Here is an 11,606-nt window from a genome sequence, read left to right as displayed (position 1 = left end):
AAGATGAAGATTGTTGGGGGGTTTGAAACCGACTTGGCAACTATCTCTTCTATGGGAGAAGCGGGGAAGTAATAAGCCCCAGTGTTGCATGAAACCCTGTTCATTCCGGTTCGCAGGGCAGGTACGGGAGCATGGTACACCGCTCATTAGGAATTGGGTCATGTTCCACGCGAACCCGGGACAATTGAACTTGTATTGTGGTTTGCTATAGCGTCTCATGTTCCCGACTTCTATGATAAGCCCTACAGTTACTTTATTTATGGGACAATTTTTCCCCTGCTAGGTCCAGGCCATGTACTATGACCTCAGTTAGCATGTAGTAGTTACTTGAAAGAGTAGTGGGGCTGTTTAGATGTTTTTGTAAAGTTGGGTATTTATGATACTAGTTGGAAAGTGGATATTAAACTCATCTCTAACACTGCAGGTACTTTCACTTAAATCGCTCCCATTTTGCCTTGAATTCACATCTCAGGATACTGATTGACACATCGCTTGTCTTCGTTGTTTTAAAACAGGTAACAGAACAAAGTTCACGTAGGAAAGTTGATCGGGTATTCTGCAATTTCACCACTTCCCCTCGTTTCCTCTCAAAAAAATTGCAACCAAACACAGTTCCTTACTGACTTCAAGATGTTGATGGATTTATATTCTTGTGGCTTATTTTAAAGGCAGCCCTGAGAACTGGTTCAATGAGAAGAGGTCTGGGGTTTAGGAATTAGAGATATTGGGTGCAACACTTGCTTTGAACTTTGTTTACAGAACGATGAGTAGATAAAAAGTACAAGTCAAAGGCCTTTGTAGGAAATCCCTGTCCAAACTATTTCTCACCACCGTGTTACTTATTAAATAAGTTCTACAATTTTATACTTGCAACTGAATTTGCATCAGGCATGTTTTGGTAAATCAATTGTGTAATTCTGTTTGGTTTGCTAAAAATTTTGGTAGAGAAACAGGGGAACCTGGGTTACTAAAATTGTTTTTAACTCAATTTTTTGTTGCTCTGGTGAGGGAGCAGTCGGAGAAAATTGAGCTCTCCTAGTAATCTATTTCTATCATTTTGAAAACTTTTCTATCAATTAAACAACATACACGTTCAATTTGTGGGGGAACCAGTTTTCCATTCTGTTTCTGAGAAACCAGGCGCTCAGTTTTGAGCTATGCTCGTGTCAGCACTCTTCTACTTATAAGTTATTTCTGGTGCATTTTGTCAGTAAATTCCATATTTTCTCACTATTCTGAACCGTTAACAAAGCTATATATCTAATGTTGAAAATCAGATATATTAGTTAAGTCATGGAAATGCAAGACCCTCGACTGGTCTCACCCGATGAAGCTACTCACCTAAAGCCAAAGAAAAAGAAGCCACTAAACCAAGTTGCTCCTACAATTCAGAAGAAAGGAGAGGCTTACAAAGGCAAGGAAACTCTTCATCCTCCCTCGAAAACCAAGAAGGTCTCCAAGAAAGTAACGAAAGCCGACACATCTCCACATCTTCAACAGATGAATGCTTTGACTCCGGACTCTATTATACCGGAAGCCTCGATCTCTAGTGGTGACTATAGAGCTTTGAGGCATAAGTATTTGTTGCTAGAGGAAGAAAGCTTGTCCTTGGATAGGGAGCTGAACAAAGCTGAAGGTGAAGTCAAGACTCTTGAAGATGAGAAGTTAGCTCTTTTAGACCAGCTAGTTGTATTAGAAGGTCTTATAGATCCTTCAGAAATCAAGTCCCAAGGGAAGCTGTAAGGGGGGAAGAAGTTACGTATTCCTATTCAGCTTGCTCTCTATTTAACCGGTTGATGGCCGATGTAGTTATGTGATACATGGAATAGGGTAAAAGAGGGAAGGGGGAGTTCTTATCGTCGATATGTTATATTTTGTATGTGGTATTTCTACTGAAAATATCTTTTACTGATGAGAATGTTGAGATACGGTAGATAGAATATCTGAAAGGGAAATAGAGAGAGAGAGAGAGAGAGCAATTCTTATGTCAACTTAAGTGGATGGTCCATCAAAGTTTCTATCCACTCATGTTGCCTAGGGATCCTTGCATGATATGAAAAGTCTTTAATTCTTATGTCAACTTAAGTGAACCATCCACCAAACTTTCTATTCATTGATGATACCTAGGAATCCATGCAAGATATGAATAGACTTTATATATACTAGTATAGTGCACGTGCGTTGCACGTTGTTGGATTAATTTTATGTTTATCTTTTTTTTTATAATAAGTTTGGTGTTAGGTGTAATTTGAGGATTTTTTGCTTTCTTTTTATCATTAAAATCCTAGAGTAAATATAATCTTTTATGAGGTTTATTTGTGACATTTCAAGGTTCTTTCTGCAAATTTTATAGCATATCTATAAAATTATAAAGTTTCAGGGTTGTTTTGCAAATTTAAAGGTTTACTCTATAATTTTTCTAAAATTTTAGTTTTATGAAACCAGAGCTTTCCAATAAAACTTATGGAATACCTGAAAGACATCATTCAATTTGTGAACCTAAAAAGCATAATTCTATTTGTTTTATAATTTAACATAATGTCTGACGTTTATAATTTAGCACATGCTGGGGTTTTTAATTCACAAATTTGTAATATAGTTATACCATTAGGCATGATAAATAACATACTGACTATAAAATAATAATTTAAATATTTTGTATTCATATGAAAATTTTAAGTTCTATGACAACTAAGAACATACTCTCTATCAGAGCTAAAAAATAACCAAAATCTATATAGTCCTCTGAAAAGACTTAATCAGAGCTTCTTCAATTGTTAAGAACAAACATCATCAAAAAAAGTTATGGGGTCTTACAGTAATGTGTGACATTATTTTGCTCTAACAATATTTTTAAGTTGAACCTATAAATTTCAATCGGACAAAACTTTTTGTGAAGGATGGATTTTGTAACTCAGTACATGATTTTTTAAGGAACCATCATGATGGGTATGACCAAAGTATATCCGCAGTTTATAGTTAATTTCCATAATAGCAGAGTGAATATTATTTGATATTAAAATTTTTAATCTTTTTTCTTCGTTACGCTAAAAAATATGGGTTGCTATGTGCATATTATGCTGGTGCTAAAGATCTTTGCATATACATAGTAAGAGCATAACCTAAAAATCTCAAACTCATTTATATGAATACGGGAAACTACTCTTTATTTCTTCTTCAATTATTCATCTTACTTGATCAGTTGGAAGTGAAGTAACTTGATGTGTCATATCTAGAATTTAGTCTTAAGACCTTGAGCTCTAAATAATACACACATGTCACGAAGCCTTACTCTATATTTAGCTTATTTCGAAATCTTACTTTATTAATGTTAATAATGAAGTAGGAAATTATACTTAAAAGAGAATTCATAGAAAATTTTAAACAAATTAGTTGTGATTTATAGTGGCTAGTATAAAGATAAACAATTGAAACATTCTTTATGACTATGGTAGTGATCATATTATTATTATTATTATTATTATTATTATTATTATGTCCAACTCTTTTTACCCATTTGCATCATCTTATGTTTTTATAGCACATTACAACTATAACTTTAAAATAAATTATGTATTTTATTACTTTAAATAAAATATTTTAAGTAAAACATATTGTTAAATCATGAATTTCATACTTGATTGGGTTTTATGGTTCTCAAAACAAAAATTAAATACAAACTTCAAAAATCTTGATTTCGCAAATGTGAGGATTTTAAGAAATAGCTATCAAAACGATGTCAATCAATCTTGATGATCTATAAAATATGCATTAGGAATTAGTCTACTTATTATTTATGATCTATAAAATATGCATTAGGAATTAGTCTACTTCTTATTATTTGATATGTGTGTGTGTGTGTATGTGTGGAGGTTTGACGATGGTTGTTCTTAACAATTAAAGAAGTTCTATTTAAGTCTTTTCAAATTATTTTTTTAGCCCTGTTAGAGTGTATTGTTATTTGTTATAAAAGTTTTATTGAGTCCATTGAAGGAATCTGTATATAACAATCTACATTAATCTGAATTTGATTAGTGGTTATAGATCATGCTAAAAAAATATAGGTATGTAAACATCTGAATTTGTTAGATGCTTGAAAGTTCCTCTGCTTGGTGTAGAAATGTTACCTTGTAAACAAATAAGAAAAATCCAGCCTACAGGGATTGACCAATGAAGACATAAATTATAATAAGCGAAATCAGGTTAAACATTCTCTATGATTATGGTAGTGATCATTAGTGAGAATTAAGAAAGAAAGTAGGGGATTAATTTGTTATTGAGAGGTTATAAAAGACAGAGAAAAAAATCTTTCACTATAAATCATGCTAATCTCATCATGTTATAATAAGATATAGTAAGTAGTGATTGGTTGTGGAGAGAATGAAACCCAAATAGGAAAAATCGGGACAAAGAGACGTTCAAGGATTTGAGGAGGTGCAATGAAGATGATGAGGGTGCATATGATGCATTCATTTTTGTAAGAGATTTGTTATGATTTATAGTGGTTTAGTAAGAAGATGAATGGTTGTAACGTTTTTTTAATTATGATAGTGATAATTAGTGAGAATTATAAGAGACTAATATGTTAATGGGAGGTTATAAAAATATAAACAACTTAGTCATGGTGAAATTATTTTAGGGGTTATGAATAATATGCATTTAATTAGGGATTATGTATGTATGAGGTATGGTTTATGTATGGATGCATGTGTTGTATGTATGTATGTATGTGTTTTAAAGGGCATTTTCGAAAGAAATGTTTTAACATACCAACATACTTTTATAATAGTATTAGATTAGATTAGATATAAGAGGGGGAAAGAAGGTCTTAGAAAGACGAGACTTTGCAGATGGAGTATATTTTACAGGATGAACTGAATTGAGGATAAATAATTGGCATAGCTAACTCTAAAATGTTATTACAAAGGTTTGTTTTCTCTGTTGTTTCTGCATAGCTATTGCTTTTTATTTATTTATTATTATTTTTTGGTTGTCTTTTTCTGTATTACTTCCTTTTCTAATGTGTGAGGACTGGGTTAGCAGATTTCATGCTTATCTTTGCAGGTCCTTCCATATGGTTGATGCTCTACATAAAGGCCTTGCTTGCTTATTTTAATGCTTCCCCTACACAGTGAACAGTTATATTTAGACTTAGGGGATGAGCTTTCTTTTCTTTTCTTTTTTATTTTTGACGTTTTTTTGATTGTGATAAAATCAAGCAATTCACCCAGCTGCAGCCTGCTATTTCCCTCTCAAATGAGTTCAAAGGAACTTACTGGGGACAGATAATTCGACAATCTTATTTGAAATGTAAAATCAACAGAGGAGCCATCAAACAAACAAAAAAAAAAAACAATGAAAAATAAAATAAAATATTGCCACTGTCATCATTCAAACCCTCCATATAAAACAACTAAACAGAAGTGAAAATAGAACAAAGAGCCAGTAAGAGGCAAACTTCATAGCATCAAAAAGGATAGGCACTACACTGAATTGTTCTCTAAAATTCTACCAATTAATAAAAAAAAGGACAACTCTTCCTGTTCTTATAGCTATGGTAATTCCAAAATTTCAAAACTGAGGACCAGATCAATTTGAACCAGCTTCTCTAAAAATTTCAGCTGATAACGGAACCAAGAGTTTTTACAATGAACCCGCACTGTAGTTTCTATCTGTTTTCTTACACGAAGAAGCTCCGATTCATCATCATAAGCCAGTATCAGTTGCAAACCTAACCACCAAAGGGCTGCTCACTTGAAATCTCCCAGACTTCCATGTCAATGATCCAAACACATAATCCGCCAAAGAATCAGCTGCATTGAAACTCACGGTAAAGCGTATCTTCTGACCATACCTCACAAAATCAAGAACCTTTGGAGCCACAGTTACATTAACTCCACTCGGCGAAACTACTAGAGCTTTGTAACTGCATTGAGGTTTTCCCACGTTCATTAGAGTTCTCGTTACTGAAATCCTTCCCTTAAGATTTGGTACAGTGATGGATGGATAGTTCAGGTTTGAAGCTGTTGGAGCTAAGCCAGTGCATTTGCTCCTGTCTCCTGTTACTAACTGTAAAGTTTTGTCGTTGTAACCAATTGAACATAGAAAGTTCCTGTAGTCTGAAGGTTGAATGTCATAAACAAGACCTGGCTCTAAGAACTTTGAGGGCGATGGGAAGCCTGAGCCAAAGTCAAATGGGGTGGCGATTCTTCCTGAGGGGTCGGCAGTGATTGGATTTTTTTCCTTGTCCAATACAGTTGCTGCACAAAAATAACAGTAGATAGAGTTAGCAAAGTGATTGTGTAGTTTCATAATTACAAAAATGGGGTACAAGGTTTCAGGATCTTATAGCCTTCTTGTATGCAAGGTCAAATTTTAGTTCTGAAAACAATTGCACAATTACATTTTCCAGCAAGGGGTTGTTTGGATGACAACTTGAAGTTTTGGAAATCCGATAAAATCAACTTCCTATAAAGCCTCAAACTTTCCATCGTTTTTGTTCTTTTAGTTGGTTAGAAAGTTGAATGTGGATCCCCTTTTCCACTCTCTCCCTAAGGTCGAGAGCATTTTGGGACTGTGACCACAAATCTCAACCACTTTCCCTCAAAACAAAGAGGATTTTCCATGAAATCTTGAGAATTCGATGGAAAAGTTATTCATGAATCAGATGGACTTGGGAACATTGAAGGCCCGCAATATGCATAGTTTAAGGTGTCCAAAATAATAGGAGGTTCAGAAATGAGATCACATTTGTGCTGGAAAATGTAATTGTGCGATTGTTTTAACAAAAAGATTAAAGAAACCTACGATCATTATGTGCTGGAATGTTTGTTTACAGACAAGCTCTTAGAGAACGAACCAAGCCTTTACTGTAATTTGGTCTTATGTTTTTTAGCATAAAAAAGCTTATGTCCCTGAAAACAACAACTAGGCCTTTCTCGTAAGGATAGAATCCTCTATGACGCACAAAAGCTGTGGAATAAGTAAAAATAGCAAACTAATGCAAATAATCACAAAATCTTTGTTGTCAATTGGAACAGCAAGTTTAACCAAGATGCACCTGTACTGAATTATCAATTATATCAATTACTATCATCGAACAAAATTGGAGAACTAACCTGTTGTCATGAGCGCAGACTTGATTGCAGCAGGAGACCATGATGGATATACTGCCTTTATCAAGGCCAAAAGGCCAGTTACATGAGGACAAGACATGGAAGTTCCAGAAAGTATATTGAATCTCAGTCTCTTATTAACTGCGGGAGACCAAGCAGCCAAAATATTCAACCCGGGAGCTACAATGTCAGGCTACAGAAATAAAAAAATCCAGTGAGAATTTGATATCAAATTGAAAGTAACTTGAATCTGGCACTACACTTATAAACCTTGAGAATTTCTGCTGTCAGTAAATTGGGTCCTTTGGAAGAGAATGCCGCTACTCTAGGGGCTTGTCGAGATCCTATTACGGTCCTTGCTGGTGAAATAAATGATGTTGGCTTCCTACAAACAATGTGAAGGATAAACTGATGTTATAAAGTAGGAACTACCATTTTGACTCAAAAGATCCAAATTGACTAAGCAAGACATCAGGAGGAGCTCTTTACATTTGTCGCTTAACTTTCGGTGTTGCTTAAAAGTCAAAGGTCCTAGAGACAAATTTCTATCTTTGTAAATAGGGTTAATTGTGGATAGACTCCTGAAGTAGCATTGTTTTGAACTTACTATTCTCTAGTTTTATTGCTGCAGATAGACCCCTTGAGTGAATTTCCTCCGACTCTTTTACCGTCTGGGGGTCTATTTGTCAACAAAATAATTTTCTCTTTTTCTAAGGGTAACAGGTCAAATTTCACCCTGGAGTTTTATGTGCAAAAATAAAATTATAGGGGTCGTAAGTTCATAACAACGATTTATCTGCAATTAAACCTTGTAAATGTCAATCCTGTTTGTTATTAAAAAGAAAAAAATCACGAACCAGACATTTCTTCAACAAAAGGGATCGCATGTGTTCAATTCAGAGCTACCAATCACCTGAATCCTACCTTGTGGAGTTAACATAAGACAGGATTCTTTCACCAATTGTTCTTCCAACGATAGCAGCAGGTACTGCAAACGGAGCGGCAAGATCACTCTCTGCTTCATCTACTAGAACCATTCCGACTCCTCCAGCTCTCTTGACAACTAAACTCTTAGACACCCTTGATTCTGAAGGATTCCCAGAATGGCGGCAAACAACAACCTTTCCTCGAGTTTTCTTTCTATCTAAAGAGCCATCCAGACAGAAACTATATAAAGGAAAAAACAAGAAGTATCAATGCAAAAATCACCACAAATTAGGGATTTTTCTTCTCTGTTTATTGTTAAGTTTCTCATCTTCTCTTCTACACTTTATTACTATGCACCAATATATTAGCTCCTGTACGCGTTTATTAACTTTTGCTTTATTCACCTGGATTGATAAGCAGTAAATAAACCATTATTGGCTTCAGAAGCTGAGATAATCCTTGCTGGTGATTTCATTCTGAAGGTACTCAAGCTCTCACCCTGTCCAGTAAGGATGTTCTTAATAAAGATAGTCATCAAATAGGGAAACAGCTAGAATAAACTAAAGTGGACTAAGAGCTCCATCCACCAACTCAGGCACACATCTAAAAGATAGCTTTGATGTGTATCACGAGGCAATACGAAACTCAAAGCAAATCCAACCGATAAAAAAGTTGGTGAACAGAGCCACCACAACGCTTAAACTTATTCTAGCTTTCTCCCATCATATACCTAGAGCGCATCAGATGAAGACGTAATATTTACCATGAATTTCTTTCGGTTCCCAAGAACAAAACTCGATACAAACTCCCTATCTGTCGAACTAGCACCAACCGTGAGAATCCAAGGAGCGAGATTAGCTACAGAGCCTCGTGTTCCCACATTTCCAGCAGAAGCGACAACAAGAATCCCATGACTTGCAGCATGAAACGAGCCTACCGAGATTGAATCACTGAAATAGTCCCTTTGAGGAGAATTTGAGCCTAAAGAAACCGATATTATATCAACTCCATCTCCTATAGCATCATCAAAAGCAGCAAGCATATCTGCATCATAACAACCAGAGTCCCAGCATGCTTTGTAGATTGCAATCCTTGCCATTGGAGCTCCTCCTCTAGCTGCACCGAGACCCAAATGGTTGTAGTTGATTTTGGTTACGACCCGACCTGAAGCAGTTGACGCTGTGTGGGTCCCGTGGCCAGAGCTATCTCTGGGGGATCTGAACTTTACGGTTTTATCTGGATTCTTAGACTCTTCTGCTTGGTAGCCATTTAGGTAGTACCTTGCTCCAATAACTTTTCTGATATAACATGAAGATTTGTAAGTGGTGAATAATTTACTAGGCAATGTATAACTTAGATAAATGGATCTTAGTGAATGAGCATATACTTGTTACAGGATGATTTTGTGAAATTTTCTCCAATTTGGCATAGACCTTTCCATCTTGGAGGTACTGAAGGCATCCATTTGTCACTAAAACTCAGCGATTCTGGCCATATTCCTGAGATTGTGCAGTGAGTCAGTTGTATCCTAGAGCACCAGTAGTACTAACCAAAGTAATATCTAACTCAAACAAAATTTCTTCAACAACAAAATGCTGATTTGTTCAATGTCTAGGATACCAAAAACTAGACACTTTTGAGGTTCCAATCTTAACACCCCCAACTGTTCTCTATGTGTTTCAAATCTAGAATGATAACAGGTTGTTCGAGATAAATTGATCAAATTTATAGGACTAATGATAGGTGAGATACCAATTGTGTATGAGTTTGTACAATATGAGCAAGTTTGTTATGGGAAAGAGAGGAGCCTGCCACAGGAACTTAATGACCAATTTGTTGGTAGAACACCACCATGTTGGCAAACACTCTTAAGTACCGTAGAGATTAAGTTAACAATTCCAGAAAAATAGTAGTCATCGAATATTACTTATTCGTCTCAGCTCAATTCTAGTTTGTCACTGAGAAAAAGATTAACCTGTTTTAATCAAGACAACCGTCTGCAATATCTGATGTCCAACTAGGATTTGACATCAAAGTTTCTTAAAAATGAAAGAATTTACTATAGGCAACTCATTAAACATAGAGAAAACACAAGCTTATTCAAACTCATTGCAGAAAATATGTTTCCCACATTAAACAATTTTTACGCACTTTAGCAAGAAATTAAATTGAATAATTGAGAATTATTTGTTTGAAGCAATCACTCTAAGCCCCTCAAATAATACTCATCGCATATCAAGTAGCCAAAGACAACTAACGGGAAATGCGTCAATTGACATTTAAGGCAATCTTCAAATTGATTAGAAAGCTCACCAGTGTCAACGAATCCAATGATGACATTCTCCTGATTCTTAGTAGAAAAGCCCGGTATCTCCATCGCTTCATCCATTTGAAGACCCATGAAATCCCAAGAACGGGTAGTATGCAAGCTTCTCTTCTCATTAGGAAACACCGAAACCACATTGGGCATCTCTGCGAAGAACGCGAAGAATAAATTTCACATTGCAAAATAGCTAAACAAAAGAGAAAGAGAGAGAGAGAGAGAGAGAGAGAGAGAGAGAGAGAGAGAGAGAGAGAGAGAGAGAGAGAAGAGAGAGAGAGAGAGAGAGAGAGAGAGAGAGAGAGAGAGAGAGAGAGAGAGAGAGAGAAGAGAGAGAGAGAAGGGAGATAAGCATTTCAAGTTACGATCAAGTTACCAGCCAAAATTGAAGCTTGCTCTCTCGTTAACTTCGCCGCAAATCCTTTGAAACCATTGCTATAGCTATAAACATGGGATGCTTTTGCTTTCTCTATGCTATTCAAAGAACAATTTTTCAGTCATTTTTCAATTGGAAAACAATGAAGTCGAAAAACCCACTTCCTGAAAACTGTGATTAGGCCTTTATAATAATACCTTCCTCCATGAAGAGAAGTGAGCATTTGATGATTTTGCTTCAAAATCTCGTCTGGGTTCTCTGCATTTTTGCTCCCCATGTAAACCACATAAACCTGAGGAAAGGAAATGTCAATTAAAGCAAGAAATTGGACAAAAATAACCAAACCCATATAAGAGAATCATCAACAAACTCACCTCTGAAGAGAAGCAGAGTCTTGCTCCATCCAGTACCAAAGAGAGTAGGAAAAGATGATAGAGAATGGAGCTCCAATAAGCCATTATCAATCTCAGAAAGAGAGGGGAAGGCAGAGAGACTGTTAAGAAATTGGTCAAGGAGAAATGAGAATAGTGGAGGTAAATGGGGTCTGAAATCAATGTAATGGTGGAAATTATATTATATGACATCACTCACAACTTTTTCATTTTTTTTTATTTTTAAAAGGGGAAAAAGAACCAAGACGCTATCTGACATCTTTTGGACGATATTTGCGGTTTCAGTGTTTTTCGCAAAATTTTGGAGGGAAGTGCGAGGGGGCTTTGCACAAAAGACGTGAGGAGGGGATAATTTGTAATCTTTTAAATGTGGACAAATTTTCAAAACCATCCGGTTTTGAAATTTATTCCCAAAAAAGATTCTTTTCAACTTTAATTACAAAAACAGACCCAGTTGGATGAAACTGAGTCTGTTT

General features: G+C 35.6%; 2 protein-coding genes across 5 annotated transcripts in view; one reads left to right on the top strand and one right to left on the bottom strand.

Moving 5' to 3' along the window:
• Window positions 1–1,940, top strand: part of LOC109843698 — a 3,005-nt gene extending 1,065 nt beyond the window's left edge. The window contains exons 2-3 of one of the 4 annotated variants that reach the window (XR_002247763.1): window positions 425–515; window positions 1,278–1,297. Coding sequence is in view for 2 of the 4 variants with exons in the window: in XM_020412652.1 (XP_020268241.1) it covers window positions 1,294–1,743 (450 nt within the window). In the remaining 2 variants the exon portion in view is untranslated. Of the gene's footprint in view, window positions 1–424 lie in introns of all 4 variants that reach the window. The other 3 variants (XR_002247762.1, XM_020412652.1, XM_020412651.1) reach the window with 3 other exon arrangements.
• On the bottom strand, window positions 5,431–11,357 carry LOC109843696 (subtilisin-like protease SBT5.3). Its single transcript, XM_020412650.1, has 11 exons — window positions 11,113–11,357; window positions 10,936–11,030; window positions 10,739–10,836; window positions 10,356–10,514; window positions 9,430–9,541; window positions 8,806–9,340; window positions 8,447–8,541; window positions 8,040–8,282; window positions 7,386–7,500; window positions 7,119–7,308; window positions 5,431–6,260 (listed from the first exon to the last, which is right to left on the bottom strand). The coding sequence occupies exons 1-11, from the start codon at window positions 11,320–11,322 to the stop codon at window positions 5,707–5,709; spliced, it is 2,406 nt and encodes an 801-aa protein (XP_020268239.1). The 5' UTR covers window positions 11,323–11,357; the 3' UTR covers window positions 5,431–5,706.

The sequence above is a fragment of the Asparagus officinalis genome, chromosome 5, assembly GCF_001876935.1.
Source record: "Asparagus officinalis chromosome 5, Aspof.V1, whole genome shotgun sequence".
NCBI lineage: Eukaryota > Viridiplantae > Streptophyta > Magnoliopsida > Asparagales > Asparagaceae > Asparagus > Asparagus officinalis.
The sequence above is the reverse complement of the archived record's forward strand: the minus strand, read 5'-3'. Positions and strand labels throughout refer to the sequence as shown.

What these genes read in the sequence shown, in the direction of transcription:
- LOC109843696 (XM_020412650.1), bottom strand. Translation starts at nt 11,322, where the DNA reads ATGTCATATAATATAATTTCCACCATTACATTGATTTCAGACCCCATT. An exon ending in GACTCTGCTTCTCTTCAGAG is followed by an intron (nt 11,031 to 11,112) that starts GTGAGTTTGTTG and finishes TCCTTTCCTCAG; the next exon opens with GTTTATGTGGTTTACATGGG. An exon ending in ACTTCTCTTCATGGAGGAAG is followed by an intron (nt 10,837 to 10,935) that starts GTATTATTATAA and finishes TTCTTTGAATAG; the next exon opens with CATAGAGAAAGCAAAAGCAT.